Source organism: Betta splendens, chromosome 4 (genome assembly GCF_900634795.4).
Source record: "Betta splendens chromosome 4, fBetSpl5.4, whole genome shotgun sequence".
NCBI classification, from domain to species: Eukaryota; Metazoa; Chordata; class Actinopteri; order Anabantiformes; family Osphronemidae; genus Betta; species Betta splendens.
In genome coordinates this window covers 32,330,605-32,349,838 of record NC_040884.2, presented here as the reverse complement: position 1 = coordinate 32,349,838, position 19,234 = coordinate 32,330,605, and the positions used below count along the sequence as shown (strand labels likewise).

Sequence of the window (19,234 nt, the reverse complement as noted above, 5' to 3'; positions counted from 1 at the left end):
GTAAAGAAAAAAGTGTACATGTGCCGTACTGTTTTGCTTTGTGGTAGTTAAAGAAGAATACCACGTAAAGAAAAGTGTAGCCCGTACCAACAGCGAGAAATCAGGGTTACAGTAGCTTGTCTGCCACAAATCAAACGCTACACACGGGAGGGCGCACCGTTCAGCTTCTTATTTTCAGTTTTAAACTGCCATAATTTGCCATAACTTACTTACCTTAATAACTATAGTAAATACTATAACGCGACCAGCGGTTCATGGTCTTGGCGATCCATGCACTAAGTAATACAACGTTTTCATCTCGTGATCACACGATGATGATGAGACGCTGTTTTTCCAATAATTAAAATTAAAAAACTGCTTCTACTCAGCCTCGAACCCCGGACAAAAAGTTTTGCAGCTACAAATCTTAACCACTAGGCCGCCTAAAGCCTGATCATTGGTTGTTCTACAAGAGGCTATATGACATAGTCAACTACAATGTTGTAGGTCCAAAAGTGGGAGTCAATCGCCACCTACAGACCAAAAGGACGTAACACACTCTTTCCCGCAATGCAAACTGGGCGCTGACGCGGCAGATGCAGGTCCCAAACGCGGTGGGGGTAGACACTTTTACCGGCTGCCTCTGTAGAAAGGCAGAAACCACAATGGACAGCGTAACATGAGAAATACAATGAATCGACAAAGACTGTGGACAGCTTAAGTCCTTAAATACAAGACAAGACAGGTAAACCAAATCAAACTATATACAGGAAATCACAAGATAACAAACCAAGAGGACGGTTAACAAAACCCAAAAGAGATGCAGAGATCCTCCCTCCCACCGCTGGGCAGAGCTGACCACAACATCCTGCATCTCCTGCCTGTGTATAAACCTGTTGTACACAGGCAGCCGGTGGTGCCCCGCACAGTGAAGAGGTGGACAGCTGAGAGCGAGGAGGCTCTCAGGGACTGATTTAACACCACTGTGTGGACGGAGCTCTGCAACCCACATGGGGAGGACATTAACGCAATAACAGACTGTGTAACGGACTACATCAACTTCTGCTGTGAAAACACTGTTCCCACCAGGCGGGTTCGGTGTTTCACCAACAGCAAACCATGGGTCACCCCTGATATTAAAGCTCTGCTAAAGGAGAAGAAGAGAGCATTTAAATCAGGGGACAGGGAGGAGCTGAGGAGGGTGCAGAAGGAGCTGAGGAGGAAAATCCGTGAGGGGAAGTCCAGCTACAGGAGGAAGATGGAGGAGCAGCTGCAGCAGAACAATGTGAGTGAGGTGTGGAGGAGCCTGAAAACCATCTCAGGCTTCAAAGCTCCACACCCACAGGCTGAGGGGGACCTGAGCTGGGTCAACGAACTGAACTCACACTTTAATAGGTTTGACCAAGCACCCACTCACACCTCCCAGCAGCTGCCTCCGAACCTCTTGTCACCTCATACCACTGGATTACCAGCCCCCACAGCCCTTCACACCTTTACACAAAGCCCTCTACCCTCAGCCCTGACGACTGGTGACTCATCCCAACCACACCTCCTCACTTCACACCACACTGAGTCACTTCCTCAACCCCTCACTTCACACCAAACTAAGACACTCCCTCCACCCCTATCCTTCTCCAGCACCCAGGTGAGAAGTGAGCTCAGGAAGATCAAGGCCAGGAAAGCAGCTGGACCAGACGGCATCAGCTCCAGACTCCTTAAGTCCTGTGCAGGCGAACTGTGTGGAGTTATGGAGCATGTCTTCAACCTGAGCCTCAAGCTGAGGGTGGTACCACAGCTCTGGAAGACCTCCTGCGTGGTACCAGTGCCCAAGACACCGCACGCCAAAGACCCCAGCAGCTTCAGACCAGTGGCTCTGACATCACACCTGATGAAGACACTGGAGAGACTGGTCCTGGGTCACCTCCGCTCTGCAGTGGGAACCTACCTGGACCCGCTGCAGTTCGCCTACCGACACGGCATAGGAGTAGACGACGCTGTCATCTTCCTCTTACATCGAGCTCTTTCCCACCTAGAGAAGCCCGGCAGCACTGTGAGGATCATGTTCTTTGACTTCTCCAGTGCCTTCAACACCATCCAGCCGATGCTTCTGAAACACAAACTGGAGGAGGCTGGTGTGGACCTTCATCTGACCGAGTGGATTATGGACTATCTCACAAACAGGCCTCAGTTTGTGAGAGCCAGGGACTGTGTGTCTGACACTCTGACCTGCAGTGTGGGGGCCCCACAGGGGACTGTACTGGCAGCTGTGTTCTGCAGAAGTTCTCTGATGACTCTGCGATCGTCGGACTGATCACCAATGATGACGATGCAGAGTACAGAGGACTCACTCAGAACTTTGTGGACTGGTGCCAGCGGAACCACCTCCTGATCAATGCAGGGAAAACGAAGGAGATGGTGGTGGATTTCCGCAGACAGCAGCCTGCTGTCATCCCACCGATGCACATCCAGGGAAGGGACATTGAGAGAGTGGACTCTTACAAGTACCTGGGAGTGCATCTGAACAATAAACTGGACTGGACTCATAACACGGATGCACTGTACAGGAAGGGTCAGAGCAGACTCTACCTGCTGAGGAGACTGCGGTCTTTTGGAGTGAAGGGGCCACTCCTGAAGACCTTCTATGACTCTGTGGTGGCATCAGCCATCCTGTACGGTGTGGTCTGCTGGGGCAGCAGCATCACAGCGAGGGACAGGAAGAGACTGGACAGGATCATCAGAAAGTCCAGCTCTGTCCTGGGCTGCACTCTGGACACGGTGCAGGAGGTGGGTGAGAGAAGGGTCCTGGCTAAACTGACATCCATCATGGACCAGGTCTCTCACCCACTGGAGGACTCACTGTCTGCTCTGGAGAGCAGCTTCAGTAGCAGACTGATCCACCCTCGCTGTGTGAAGGAGAGATATCGTAGATCCTTCCTACCTGCTGCTGCTGCTGTCAGACTGTATAAATCAGAACTGTTGACCACATCCCACCACAGTCACTCACCCACTGCATCAGTGGTTTATATAGCAACCTGCTCTGCACAATATTTGTGTAAATCTGTGAACAATCATGTATAATGTTACCGGTACAAATCTTATACCCATTACCGTGCAATAACCCTGCAATGACCTCATACTCACTCTAACTGTACTGTACTGCTTTGTACTGTGCCAACACAAACTGTTCTGTACCTGTATTCTTGCTCATCTGTACTGCTGTTGTGAGAGGTAATTTCCCCACTGCGGGACTATTAAAGGTTTTCTTATTCTTATTCTTATAAACTCTTTATTTTTTATAGTTGTTGTTCTGGGCTTGCTTTCATACGACAGCAGCGGCTTCAGATCAACCACTCTGCTCACACTTGTTCTTAGGCTCACACACGGTAATATGCTCTGTCTTTGCAGATGACAGCTGAAGCCATTCTGCGGCTGGTGAACGACCCAGTGCTGCCATTCTATCCACTGGATATTGCTCTGGATGTGCAGAACAAACTTAAAGGTACGTTTAGGATTAGACAATTGTTATATCAACAGGGGTTTGTGAATATTTGATGTGTAGCGGATTCAAATTATTAAGAGTTTGATATTAATGCAGAAACATTAATATACCTCGAAGTTGGGGCACCAGGTTTGTTTTAAAGCTGAAACCACGCCTGTATCAATCTAGTCAACGCCAGATGTCAATTCAATGAGTTATCAGTTAAAAATAACAATAACAACTTTCTTGTGATAAAACCAAATCAGTCTCTTATGCTATGAATTCTTGTTGCGGTCCAGTGACCTCTGCTTAAATTTGAAGAGCAATGCACACAAAACCTGATTCCTTTTAACGTTTTATTAATCTAACACTACTGGATATATGAATAACATAATATTGAAATACTCAAATAAACAGAACAGAAAATGAGAGAACAATCAGAGATGATGAATGAGATGATGAACAGTGAATGAATCAATGAGTGAAAGCACAAGGAATGGTCAAGACCTGAGTGTGTGATGGCTATGATCAAGCGAAAAGAGTATTTGTCTCTAACTAATTCAAATCTAAGGATAACTAATGAATTTGGAATGTTCAATGTTAGCGCTTTGAGAAACACCAGAATTCTCAGAGGATTAGAGATGTTTGTCTTGCCTTAGTTTGGAGCTGTAGCCGCTGTGCAGCGTCTCCCGTTACTGGCTTGGTTGAGCAGGCGTGCCCTCTCTGGTCCAGGTGCCACGGCCTCTGGGCCAGGAATCGTCGCCCGCGGTGATGATGACGGCTCGGGTTCAGCGAAGTAACAGTCAGCCAGAATGGACTTTCCAAGGTGTTTCAAAGCGTCAGCGCTACTTAAACCAGCCCAAAGGGGAAACGGCTGGAATCTAATTTAATTAGTTCGATCAAAAATAGCGAGTCGATTAAGGACTGTTTGTGATAGTTTTTTAGTTTCTTGATGAGTTTCTAACGTTAAAAAATGTGTTGTTCGTTCGTGTTTCTAAGTTTAACTTAGGTTTACAAAATTCAAGAACAAAGGAAAATTAAAGAAAAGTAATGCGACGCAAAAAGAGAAGGTGAAAGAAGTTTGAAGATAGAGGGAAATCTGATTCCACTACGGTGTCACTGGTTTAAATACCCCTGAGGCAGTGGTCACTGCAGGGCGGAGAATTTAGTTCAACCAGTGTTGAAGAGTTCCACCTCTTCAGATCAGGAATCAAACTATTTGATTTGGATCGCTCCTAAATCTGGGATAACTAAGCTCTTCTCTTTTCATCAAGCTCAAAGTTCCATCACACCATAACACAATACACGTGTAATGATCACTTTGACACTCAAATAAGCAGAGACGTCAGAATGGTTAAACAGCAATATTAAATGCATAGAATCTTAAGGTCTTATATGTGGTCCCTTACAACGCTGTAACAAATGAAATGTTATTCATGATGACTGGTCTTGTCTTATGTAACACCCAGTAAACACAAAACATACACGAATAATAAATGCAAGCAAAATCAAATTATAAATGACCTAATCTGGGCATTACTAATTAAACAATTGTAACAATTAAAAAAATGTAATACAATAATGAGGATACCTAATTGTAGCTGGTGGACATAGTCTATGTTGCACAGATTAAAAGAAGTTAAGAAGGTGAGTATCTGTATATCAACTTTGTGTCTTCACACAAAGGAAAGCATGGTGATAAGTGGAAGTCCCTTTGTAACTTTAGGATTTTCCTGGCAAATCTGTAGATCAGGCATTAAGGATCACACATAAACCAATCTAATACCAAATGAAAACATTTTGTCCACAGAATACAATGGCATCTGTTTCATGGAAGTTGAAAGTTCTGGTGCATCTGAACCAGAACTTGTGTCCAAATGAAGTCTCTTGTTCTCTTGATGAGCACATTCCACATTTTATGGCTGGTGGTCCCAGTTCTGGGAGAGGCAGCTTCTCAGTGATAAATGTGACAGCCTGTCCTTTTGGCATGATAAGCAGAGGTGGAATCCTGAGAGATTTACAGGTAGATCAACAAAGTGGACTCATGGTTCTTTGATATGGACATTTGAGATGTTGGCGTCAATTGGTGCCTGTGGTGATAGAAGCCAGTTTCCTGTTGTGGAGAAAGATTCGGGGTTCCTTTATCTCTGGGGACTGAAAGGGACGTAGGGGCTCTTCAAAGGAGGGAGTTAAGTTCACATGTACAGAGGCAGCCGGTAAAAGTGTCTACCCCCACCGTGTTTGGGTTTCAAATTTGCCGCGTCAGTGCCGGGTTTGTACTGCGGGAGGAGTGTGTTACGTCCTTCTGGCCTGTAGGTGGCGATTGACTCCCACTTTTGGTCCTAAAACATCGTAGTTGCTTCCGTCATATAGCCTCTTGTAGAACGACCAATGATCAGGTCTTTGGTGGCCTAGTGGTTAACGTGCATGGCTACAAAGTTTTTTTTGTCCGGGGTTCGAGTCTGGGTGGAAGCAGTTTTTTTTATTTTAATTATTGGAAAAACAGCGTCTCATCATCCTCATGTGATCACGAGATGACAACGTTGTATTACTTAGTGCATGTATCGCCAAGACCATGAACCGCTGGTCGCGTTATAGTATGAAGTTATGAACGTAAGTAAATTATAGCAAATTATGGCAGTTTAAAACCGAAAATAGGAAGCTGAACGGTGCGCCCTCCCGCGTGCAGCGTTCGATTTGTGGCAGACAAGCTACTGTAACCCTGATTTCTTGCTGTTGGTACGGGCAATTTTCTTTACGTGGAATGCTTCTTTAATGCACCACACGGCAAGACATTACGGCACATGTACACTTTTTTCTTTATGCCGCTCTTATCCAACGCGCGTCACCTTTTTCCTGTCCCCCGTCAACAAGGACAGGTAGGAACTAATGTTGATGACAAATAAAATCACAGTAGCTGAAATGTCACGTTTCCCAAACATAAAATAAAAAAAATAAAAAGGAATACTAACTAAGGTTACACTACTACAATTTTAAAAAGTGAATAAGGATGATCTAGACCAGAGGTCTGCCACCGGTAACACCCACGTTTTAAATGAAAAAAACAAACACTGGGAGCCGCGGAGGGCGGCAATATTATATTATTTGAGAACATTCAACATTTGTTTTTTAATCCAAAGAAGACATAAAAGTCGGGGCTCAGAGATCTAGCCGATGATAAAACATTGTCAAGGCATCGACAAGGACAGCTAACTCGCTTTTCCCTGCTTCAAACAGCTGTTTTAACTGAGAGCAACCGGCATCACCGGTCAATCTGTAAACGTATTAATTTTTTTTTGTAAATAAAAATAATGTTTGCCCTGTTCAAACCTGCACTTCCATTCAACAGACGGACATGAAAGAGGGAATAACGAAATAAACAGCTGGTTAACTTTGTGGGAACATGGCTGTAGCTCTGCAATGACTTTATGTGGTACAGGTGAAAGCAGTAATAACGAAATAAACAGCTGGTTAACTTCGTAGAAACACCTTGTAGTAGGAACTGGTATATTTAAAAAACCCAGTAGTCCTAGTGTTAAGGTGTGTGAACTGGGGAGGAGACGGCAACAGCGACGGAAGAGCGACTGAATAGAGTTGATGTCTTCCCCGCTGACAGGCGCATTCATTTGATAATGCACGTATCTTGGCTGACAGTTCAGTTAAAAACCACACTGAATCTTTATTAAACCGTCCCTGAATAACAAATATGAACTGCAGTTTCTTCCTTGATTATCCATGATTATTATGAAAGAAGCGCAAATCTTCGCCAGTCCAAATTGTGCAATTAATACTGTGTTTACAATAAAGGTAATAAATAATAATATTAGTATTTTCATTTTAAAAAGCACTGCATATTTTAAACGAATGTCGAAGTGCTACAAATAACTTAGACCAGAAAGCTACGATAAATACATAGGTTTTTTTTTTTTTTTTGCAGAGTAAACGTATGTAGAACAAACTACTTGCTGCATTAATGAGTCCTAGACCTGCAGCTGATCACGCCGCCCGATGCTGCCCAGTCTCTCACAGAGCTTTGTCCCGGAGCTGAGGTATTTCTCACCTGCTGATCGAGTAGCAGCAACACATTAGCATGTCTATGCGCCTCTACGAAGGAGGGGGGAGGGGTGTGTAGATTTCCTTTGAACTCAGATCCAAGTCATCTGAGTACGAAACACATCACATTTCATTCGATCTCGTGTTTCATTCGAGCGGCAGTCTGGAGCTCTGTGCTACGACTGCTGCCCCGCGACCCGTCCACGGATGAGCTTCCATTAAAAATTAAAAGCAGTTTTAGCAGTTTGTTTTTCGTTTTTCTCTAAACGAAAAAAACAGCTTAAAATTCAAGTCCGTGTGTTTTTGTTAAAAAATATTTTTGTTCGGTTTATTGGTTTGTAATGCGGTGCTTTTATTCGGGATAGATAGACAGATGGGAAATCAAAGTTTTGAAACATACACGGGCCGAATAAGTCACATCAGCCACTCATTCAGTTACAATGACACGCACAGTCAAAACAAATTCTCGCTACATCTAGTGCGCCACTGCCCCGTTCCTCTCGTAGCTTGCATTTGCACTTCCATACATTTGTGTATTGGTCACTCTCTGTCTGGACACATGACTCCGAAACACGTCACGTGTTTGTGTAAGAGTTTGATGTCTCCACCAAATTATAAGCAGAGGTAACGAGAGAACGACTTTTTGTTTTCCGTTTGTCTCTAAACAATAAAACATATTAACTCCAATTCCGTGTCTTTTTGTAAAAAACAAATATTTTTGCCTGTTTTATTGGTTTGTAAGGCGGTGCTTTGATTAAAATCCGTTTGCAGCTCATCGAAAGAGAAACGAAAACGCCGGTGAAAGTGGCTGGATGGACGGATGGGAAATGAAAATGTAGAAACGTACACTGGTCGAATAAGTCTCTCAGCCTCAGTTACAATGACACGCACAGTCAAAACAAGTCAAACTGCAGTTCTGCAGACACAGAGTAAACGCGTAGGAACAAACATGCGTCGCTGTAGATCTGCTGATTTCTGGCGTCCTGTCAAAATTACGACCGACAACTGCTGTAAAACAAATTCCTATGATTATTACGGTTATTTACGTAAAATCTACGACTATTGGAAAACATTCATTAACAAGTTGTGGAAGTTTAAAACCTAAATAAGCGGCTGTAGTCGCAGATTGACTGCGCTCTACGTCTTTCCTTGCGCATTCAAATTATATTAAATAAACCGCGACGCATAATCATGGTATTATGTGAAGTCAATGTGTTGTATCGGATGTTAGAGCGGTGGGTGTGTACATATTTTTAAGAGACGCCTTCTATTTAAAGACACGAAAAAGCTGAGGAGAATAAAAACAAGAATGTGTTGCTGCTGTGGCGCTGCCTGTTTTAAACCACACAGAACGATTATAACTTCGCAGTGAACAGAAAATAACTAAGCCATCAACAAGTTGTTGCCCTTCATACTCCCCATGTTTTAGCACACAACAGATACTTAATAGTAAAATAGGTCTGGTGTAATATATGTGTGTTACAGGTAGAAATGAACAGTCGGACCTCAGTTACGCTGTAGTGCTTTGGAGGCTTCTAATCAACGCTGCGCCACCTGGTGGTGAAAATGAGACTAGCGTCCTGATTTTTTCCAGCCGGCTGCAGGATTAAAAATCTTTAGTCAGCGACACACTCGCTGCGCCGTGGCGACGCGGCGGTACTGCAGTAAAAACCCTAGTCACTTTGAACCGCTGCCACTGTAGGTCAGGTTACCTCAGTCCAGACGTGGATTGCTACAGATGCAAGTTGTACAGTATAGTGAAGATCTCTGTAGTTACAGACAGCACAATGAATTATTTGAACAAGCAAATACAAAGTTCTTGTTTTTTTTAAATTGTGATCCTTTTGGGCCTCAAGCCTATTTTCATATTTTCACGGAAAAGGGGGGAAGGGTACATTCAAATTACTTCATCTCTGCAACCACACAAAGTCTTTTTGGGGACCCTTGTGAGGTGTGTAACAATCAATATATATATCAATATATATATATATATATCAATATATATATATATATATATATATATATATATATATATATATATATATATATATATATATATATATATATATATATATATATTGATTGTTACACACCTCACAAGTGTCACCTCTATATATTATATATACACCTCTATATATTGATTGTTGATTATATATATACACTCTATTCTCACCCTCCGCGGGTGGTCTCATCCACTTTCCAAGCTCGGGTCCTCTACCAGAGGCCAGGGAGCTTGAGGGTTCTGCGCAGTATCCTTGCTGTTCCTAGGACTGCACTTTTCTGGACTGACATGTCGGATGTTTTTCCAGGGATCTGTTCTGCAAACTCCTCCAGTTTGGGGGTCACTGCCCCCAGTGCTCCGATCACCACAGGCACCACTGTGGCCTTCACCTTCCAAGCCTTCTCCAGTTCTTCTCTGAGCCCTTGGTAGTTCTCTAGTTTCTCATGTTCCTTTTTCCTGATGTTGCCATCGCTTGGTATTGCCACATCCACCACTACGGCTTTCCTCTGCTCTTTATCCACCACCACAATGTCTGGTTGGTTCGCCATTACCATTCTGTCAGTCTGGATCTGGAAGTCCCACAGGATCTTGGCTCGCTCGTTCTCTACCACCTTGGGAGGTGTTTCCCATTTTGACCTTGGGGTTTCCAGTCCATACTCTGCGCAGATGTTCCTGTATACTATGCCAGCCACTTAGTTATGGCGTTCCATGTATGCTTTGCCTGCCAGCATCTTACACCCTGCAGTTATGTGCTGGACCGTCTCAGGGGCCTCTTTGCACAGTCTACACCTTGGGTCTTGTCTGGTGTGGTAGATCTGGGCCTCTATGGCTCTGGTGCTCAGGGCCTGCTCCTGTGCGGCCAGGATGAGTGCCTCTGTGCTGTCTTTCAGCCCAGCCCTTTCAAGCATTTGGTAGGATTTGTTGAGATCAGCCACTTCAGTTATGTTCCGGTGGTACATCCCATGTAAGGGCTTGTCCTCCCATGATGGTCCCTCTTCCAGCATCTCATCCTCTGTTCTCCACTGCCTGAGACATTCACTCAGCACGTCATCTGTCGGGGCCTTATCCTTGATTTACTTATGGATCTTAGATGTTTCATCCTGGATAGTGGCTCTCATGCTCACTAGTCCTCGGCCTCCTTCCTTGCCGTTAGCGTACAGTCTCAGGGTGCTGGATTTGGGGTGGAACCCTCCATGCATGGTGAGGAGCTTCCGTGTCTTAACATCTGTGGTCTGTATCTCTTCCTTTGGCCACCTTATTATTCCTGCAGGGTATCTGATCACTGGCAGGGCGTAGCTGTTTATTGCCCGGAATTTGTTCTTGCCATTGAGCTGGCTTCTTATGACTTACCTTACTCGTTGGAGGTATTTGGCTGTTCCTTTCCATTCCTTGTTGCCTGTTCAAGGTTGCCGTTTGCCTGTGGTATTCCAAGGTACTCGTAATTGTCCTCAATGTTATTGTTCCTTCTGGGAGTGAGACCCCTTCTGTGTGGATTACCTTGCCTCTCTTTGTCACCATCCTCCCACATTTCTCGAGCCCGAATGACATCCCAATGTCTGAGCTGTAGATCCTGGTGGTGTGGATCAGCGAGTCGATGTCTCGCTCACTCTTGGCGTACAGCTTGATGTCATCCATGTAGAGGAGGTGACTTATGGTGGCCCCGTTCCGGAGTCGGTATCCATAGCCAGTCTTGTTTGTTATTTGGCTGAGGGGGTTCAGACCTATGCAGAACATCAGTGGGGACAGTGCATCTCTTTGGTATCGCTGTTGTGTGATGCCTCCCTCTCCCATATACTTTTCCAGTACTGTTCAGTTTCCAGCCTTGGTGGGTCTGCTCTGCTGTTATTACCCTGCCATTGAGAGTACACTTTCGCAGGTTGTGTTGCGAACAGATGGTTTATTCGTCTGACTTCGTTGTCTCTGGTGTATCTCTTTAGGCGGCTGGCCAAGGCTTGTAGCCTTTGCTTGGCAGTTTCGAGTGCTTCAGGTATGGGCATCTGGCTGTACCTCACTGGTCTTTTCATTGCACCTCTCTGGGCTTCTGTGATTTGGCTCACTTCCCTCCGAGCTGCCTTGATTTTTGCTTCCAACCTTCGTTTCCATGGTTGCCTGCTCAATCTTGCCATGATCCTATCTTTCAGGTCAGACTTACCCAGAACCTGAAGCAGGCCCCCAGCAGCGCTTTAATGTGGCACACTGCAGAACAAGAGTCCGGGTGGAAATGACCATAGGCCTGTTGAAAGTACGTCTTCAGTGCCTACGTCACCTCAGGGAAACACCTGAGAGGCCTGCGGTGTACACGTTCAGCTTTTTTAAACTACCTGACTTTTCTTATATAGGTAAATTTAGTCATGCTTGTATTGTAGCAGTTTAAGCATAGGGTGTTTTTTGAGGAATTCTCAGCTTTTCCTTCCTGAATCGAACAAGTATTTCAACCAAGTTCAGAAGAAGGATTTGCAAGACTGTAGTCATGTCCATCCATCCATCCATCCATCCATTTTCCATACTGCTTTATCCCATATGCGGGGTCGCTGGATGACTGTAGTCATGTGTGAAACATATTATAATTTTTATTGAAATCAAACTGCTTTTGTTTTATTTGTGCACATTCAGCTCTGCAACTTTTTCTTTGCACATCTGTTCAGCTATACATTCAACTCATCAGGTAGTTTCAGCAATGTTTAAAATGATTAATTACAAATAGTTAATTAGAATATTTTACAGTATAATAAGGCATGTTAATGCAATTAGTTCTTAATATAACTGCATTGATTTCCTTTCAAAATAATAGCAATCCAAATCTTTAGACTAAATAGCACATTTTCTGCTTTTGACTGATTAATTATTATTAGTTAATGCGACTGTATTAGTGTATTGTATATTAGTTTAGCAATTACCTGCACATGCATGCTTCCTCCAATGCTCCAAATTTTCCAGATTTAAAGTTGCAGCTGTTTCATAACGTTACCACAACTTTTAACTATTCTTTCAGCTCTTGAGCTCTATTTACCTCTTTAATGCATTCAGCTATATTTCATTAAATCCAGCAATCCTTTACATACTTCCTTCATTTTAGCGTTTCTTGAATTCATCTGCTTCAGCTTCTTCTGAAAACATTTAGCTCTGTTTAAACAACTCCCAGTTCTGTCCAGATACATTCATCTATACTTTATGAGCTTAAGCTACTTTCAGATATGTTGTGAATGTTTCAGCTATTATCAGTAATTCTTCAGCAATACATTCAGCATGGGAACATTCACTGTGCATTTTCCTATGGAAATGATTTTCCTATTTTCCCATGGAAATACCGTACATTTTTCGGCACTTAACTACTCCTGCATCCTTTCAGCTACAGAAACCATTCCAAAATGTACAATGCACCTTGGTCAACTTTTTTAATCTTGTCATCCTTTCACCCTGGTCATCCTTTTAATCATCATCTTTTTAATTGCTGTCATCGTTTTAATCTTTGTCAACGTTTTGTCATTTTCATTGTTTTCTCATAGTCAACTTTGTGACGTCAGCAGCTTAATTAGCGTTTGGCATTGTTGCGGCAGCAGGTCAGCTCTCCCACGTAATTTCTCAAGAAATTAGTTAAGCACATGCTTCCTATAAATCCTTTCAAAATAAAAGCATCAAGCCAAATAATTAGCTTTAATGCAATATTTCTGCTTTTGGCTGGGTAATTATGACTATTTAAAGATTGATTAACAGTTTAGTAATTACCCGCACATGCTTCCCCTAAGTCCTTTCAATATAAAAGCACCAATGCAATTTATTAGCTTTAACTGCACCGTTTTTGCCTTTAAATGGTTAATTATGACCAGACTTTTGGTTCTGACTGGTTAATTATGACGAGTTATTAAACTATTACACAGTTAATTTCATGATTGTCAAGAATGCACCTTGGTCAACTTTTTAATCTTTGACTTTTTTTTTACCTTGGTCAACTTTTGAATCGTTGTCATCTTTTTTTATCATCATCTTTTTAATTGCTGTCATTGTTATATTTTTGTATTATATTATATTTGTCAACGTTTTATTGTTTTTATCATTTTGTCGTACTTGTATTTTTACTTTAGTTTTCGCATCTTTTCGGCAACAGAACAGCTCTCCCACGTAATTCCTTGAGAAATTACTTTTTCTAATTGCTATTTAAGGTGCTATAGTGGTGGACAAAAACATTAGACATCTACACTTGGGAATCCATAACTTCATTTGACTGTTTGCATTAAAATCGTTATAACTTTGTCCTGCTTCATTTCATCAAAACCATCTTTTAGCTGAGTTAATGTTCACTAATTGTGCTAATATATGGAGGCTAGAAGTTGCTGAGGCCTCTATTTACATATTCATCCTGAAAGTGCATTTTCTTCAGACAGAACTGAAAAGGTTTACTTTTATTATTCCTAAACATCACATCAATAACACATTTTTACCCCTCATATCACAGCACAAAAGGGTCCCCTATATTATGGCATTATTTGCATTCAAATAGACTTTATTGTTGGAGACATACATTCTTTTAAATGTAGCTATGCTATTTTTTTCCAGACAACCCCCAGAAAATAGGCTCGGGGTGTTTAAGGCTAGGTTTGTGAGGACAAATTACCACACAGAAGTAAACCCATAAGTTAATTACAGCCACTTTAGAGAAAGAAACTCAATCTAGGAAGGAAAGCAAAAGGTCACACTGCATCCAACAATTTCATGCCAGGGAGGAAACGCAGTTGATATGTGTAGCATGTGATTCCTGCTTCAGCCATTAGCCACACATAGTATATAATATACAGTAGTTGTACGTGATGGATGGATGGATTATTTACTCTACATTCACTGGCAATGTATGAGGAAAATCTGTAAAGTCTGGTTCACTTTTTCTGAAACTCTTGTGTTTCAACCTCTCCAACTTGTTAATAAATAAGTGAATTTTACTTCACTAGAACTTGTAAATTGCAATATTTTTGAGATTTTTGTTCTTTGTCGATACTCTTTGGGTTCTGAGCATTTGAGTCATCACCAATTTGTTAGTTGTTTTGCTCTTTGGCCCCCCTATACAGTAATAGTCCTCATGTCTGTGTGTTTAATTCAGGTTCTGTGGTTCCTCCCATAGTCTATCTCAATGGTAACAATTAAAAGTGTTGGCCTCTACTATGATTTGTTTACATTTGCCCCGCGTTATCATCGAGTATGTATTACGTCCTTTTGGCCTGTAGAAGGTGATGGACTCCCACTTTTGGCCGTAAAACGCTGTGGCTAACTGTGTTACACAGGCTCAAGATTACAAAATGCTGGTCGTCTGTGACACAGGATTATAGTATTTAGTATAGTAGTATTTAAAGTTATGACAGTTTGGTTTGACATTAGAACTGAAAAAAGCAGCTGTTTACTCGGCGGTGCGCGCTCTCCTGTCCAGCGTTTGTTTTGTGTCAGACAAGCTGCTGGCTGACACGGTGCTCAATGTAGCTGTGTGGAATCACTTTCAACTATGTTTTCTGCTGCAATTCATAAAAATAATTTGGATGTTCTTATAAGTCTCTTTGGCTAGTGTAGCCAAGGTGGGAAATAAATGTTTACATAGATGAGGGCATGAGACACTGCCCTACTTATTTGTTGTAAAAAACTAATGAGTAGATAGTGCTTAGTGGAAGCAATCTTTTTAATTTTAATTTCTAAAAAACAACATTGGTATGTCATTATTATTTTCATTGAGGGTTGACCAAAACGATGCTGGGTAGTATTTAAGAATGAAGGGACACTTATAGGGTACTGAATGTAACAGGAGCACCTACAACTAGTTTTCTCACATTTAACTAAATTACACATGTTTTCTCACATTTAGTTAAATGTGCAAAAGTCTAAATTTAAATGTTAAATACAGATGTAAATGTTAATCTAAATGTTAAATGTAAATGTTAAATGTAAAATTCTCAAAGTAAAATCTTTATTAGCATCAACATATCTGCTAGACTACTTTACTTAAATTACATTTAGTGAATGCTTCCATGCTGAATGTATTGATGAAGAATTGATGAAAGCAGCTGAAACATTTAAAACATAACTGAAAGTAGCTGAAGCATTGAAAGATAATAGGAGTTGTTTAGAAGTGAATATTTGCAGAAGAAGCTGACCTGCTGAAAATGAAGAATGTGTATAAAGGTTTACTTTATTTGGTGAAATATTGCTAAATGTATCCCATTCAGAGGCATTAAAAACGACTAAAAAAGATGATAAATTAAATTGGTGATTTTATTTTGAAAAGATATAAAGGAAGCCTGTGCAAGTAATCACTAAACAGTACTGTATATTACTCTAATTAACTAGTCATAATAAACCAAATGAAAGCAAAAATATTGCTATTTTTAGCTAAAGATCAGGATTCGGTCTTTTATCTTGAAAGGATTTGGAGGGGCTGTGTGTGCTTAATAGCTAAACTGTAAAATAGTCTCACTAACTAGACACAATTACCCATTCAAAAGCAAAAATAGTGCTATTTAAGCTAGAATTTTGGATTGGTGCTTTTATTTTGACAGGATTCAGACGAAGTGTGTGATTAATTACTAAACAATCAAACTGTGTAATGAACTAATCAGTAATATGCATAGAGCTGCTACAATGAACATCTGGGGTTTGACCTGTCACTCAAAGCTGCAGCTGCGCTGTTGTCATAGAGACGACAGGCGGGAAAATCAGGTTTATTCTGATCTGTGAAAGCAGAGTTGCACCCATGCTTCTTACAGGCTTCTTACAGTAAAACGATTTTAGGTGTCACAAAAATAACTTTACTTTATGAATGCCAAGGCTTCAATGAGCAACTGGTGTGAGTTTTATGTATGAAGACTAAACATAGTGGCCACAGTTGCGATTTCAGAATGTCGTACTTCTGCGTTTCTCTGGAAAGGTATAACAGCCAAATGCATTAGAGTCTATGGGAGAAATTGTGGAACTCTCTGGGCTTTGAGGCAGCTAAAAACTTAAGTATAGCTCTGAGGGCTCATCATCATCATTCATTGGAAAGACGTCAGGTATGAGTATAAACGATTTGAAAAAATATTTTAATAGAGTGAAAACTGTGGCTGTAGTTACGAGTTAAAGAGAAAAGTTCTGTCTTAAAAAAAACGTGTGCCCTCACACTCTAGCTGTGACATCACGCACTCACGCTCATGTCACACACTGCTGGAAAAGCTGAGAATTCACAGAAAACCACCCTATACTTAAACTATAGCTCAGAAAGTATTAAAGATATTAAAAGCTGAACAATAGATTAATAGTTGAAGATTCCAATGTTGCGGGTCAGCTTCCGGGCCGCCAGAGGGCACTCTGGCTCACGTTGCATTAAGGCCCTCTTGGCTGGTTCTTTGTTTTTTCATTTCCTGTCGTGTCATGTCCTGTTAATAGGTTAATTAGAGTCACCTGTTTGAGTGAGTATTTAAGTTTCTAGTTTGGGTACAGTCTTTGTTGGTTCGTTATCCCTTGTTACTGTATCTATAGGTGTTACATGGAGGTTGTTGTTAGACGTCGTTTCTGTCTTGAGGTCCAGTCCTGTCACTGATCAAGGTTTGTCTAGTCTTTGTGTTGTCCTTGTGTTTGGTGCATTGCATGTTACATGTTGTCGTGTCATCGTGTTCTCTGTCCAGGTTTGTGTGTTCGTTCGGAGTGTGTTAAGTTTTGTTGTTTGCATGTTCTGTGTTCTTAGTAGGGTAGAAAGTTGAACGAGGATTCTACAATGCAATGAATAAATGCACAGGAGATGACACGAAATGGAATAACAGAACATGAACATGCAGACATCCATATGAAAAGTATGAAAGTACATATGAAAGTACTACTGTTCTTATTAAACCTCACAAAGCTTCTGTTGATATTGTTGGTGAATTAGCTTACATGGATACACGTGATTAAAATGTTTTTGACTGCTAACAAACGTCCCTAAGTTGGCTAACATGTGACTGGCAGATCATGTTCAATTAAAGCAACATTTTCCCAAACCTAAAGTGGTTAGCCACATAAACCACACCAACTGATGTGAAATCTATGTTTGAGGACATAAGAATTCTGCTGCGGTGACACCACTGATCTAAACAGCCTCCTCTCACCTGCAGTTTTGAGCAGAGTAAACATGTCGGAACAGATATGTTGCTGCAATAATGAGTCGCTGTAGATCTGCTGAGTTCTGGCATCCTGGAGTTACAATCAAAACCTGCTGTAAAACAAATGCCTATGATTATTACGGGTATTTACGTAAAATCTATGACCACTGGACAACATTTATGAACAAGTTATGGCATTTTAAAACCTTAATAGGTGGCCATGCATGCTCAAATTATATTACTATTTCACATTATATTATTAATGATATTAATTTAAACATGACCCATTACCAAAGAATTATGTAAAGCCAATAAATTGTATCCGAAGATGAAAAAAGCTCAGGAGATTGAAAACTTTGTTTTGCTGCAGCGACGCAGGTCTCTCTTGCAGTAACAGAAAATAACTATATCAATATCAACAATGTTGTTCAGAAAAATAATAAAGTTGCATAGTAAGAGCAGTGACAAGGGATCAAACTCACTTAACCACAAGGCTAACTGAGGTTCAAGCTTTGGAGTAGTGGTGCATTTTTTGGTTGACAATAAAGTTGGCTTTAACTATTACGTATTTCACTGAACTCTGTTTCTGAAGGGAAAACACTTTTATTCAGGAAATCATAGTATTGAAATTACATGTTTTTCTCTTTCTAATATGGTAAGCTATAAAGATGAACCGGACATAAATAAAAATCATAAATTATATGTAAATAGTAAAAATCTTAATGAGTATTGCACTCACAAAAAACACATTTTTACTCAAATGGTAAAGGAGTTATTCCACAGGTGGTCTACATCCATCATACAATGAGTGTTTTACTGTTTTATCCATCAGGAAATTCTGCCTTCATCTACAACCCAAGCATGAAGAGATGGCAACTCAGATTCTTCACCCCAGGAATCCTCAGCACCAGCTCACTAGCCTCTGTAGACTAGATACCTGTAACAACTTCAGATACAGAGACATATTACTGTCAGATTTATCAAGAATGATCAAAAAACATAACTAAAAGCAGTAAAAATACATCAGGCAATATATAATTTGAACCAATGCTTTTTGTTCCCAGGTAGGTCATGCAGTGATTGCTCTAAATATTAATGCACATTCTTTAAATAAAATTATGTCAGAGCAGCAGCACAAGTAAGACAAAAACAGTGAAATGTGTAAATGTAAAATGTATTTATATTATTTCAGCTATGCTCTCAAACTTTTATTTATTTGTATAATGCAAGCTAAAGTAGTGTTTTCTATTAACGAGAGTTTTCCAGGTAAGTCGTGTTGTGAATATTGAAGCTGCACACCCCATTTAGCATAAGCATTAGCAACCGCTAGTCACTTTGCAAATTACATAAATCAATTAAATTGAAGTAAATGAGACATTACCAATGAGACACATCTTGCATCAGCCGAAATGTGGTGACTTCAACAGCCTCATCTTCAGCTTCAGGGTCAGATTCGGGATCGTAGACGTATGGTTCTACGACGCTACGAACCAGCTGACTAATGTCGTGCAGTCCTGTAGTGGGTCTTCTTCTGTGGAACATTGCGGTGGATTGCATTCTCAATGTCGCACTACTGCCACCTATTGTATCGTAACTGTGCGGTGGCTCGTATCCATGGAGCAAATTAAAAAA

At 41.2% G+C, this 19,234-nt stretch overlaps 2 protein-coding genes across 8 annotated transcripts in view; both read left to right on the top strand.

Annotated features, from left to right (window-relative positions):
* The window catches only part of LOC129604011 (uncharacterized), a 237,442-nt gene that overhangs the window by 178,173 nt on the left and 40,035 nt on the right, over positions 1–19,234 (top strand). The gene's annotated exons all lie outside the window — the stretch shown is intronic.
* Positions 1–19,234, top strand: part of LOC114853122 (inactive N-acetylated-alpha-linked acidic dipeptidase-like protein 2) — a 539,927-nt gene that overhangs the window by 505,915 nt on the left and 14,778 nt on the right. For 6 of the 7 annotated variants that reach the window (XM_055508329.1, XM_055508328.1, XM_029146091.3 and 3 more), the window contains one exon: positions 3,385–3,478. In XM_055508329.1, coding sequence (XP_055364304.1) covers positions 3,385–3,478 — 94 coding nt within the window. Of the gene's footprint in view, positions 1–3,384; positions 3,479–18,434; positions 18,545–19,234 lie in introns of those variants that run through there. The other variant, XM_055508330.1, reaches the window with a different exon arrangement.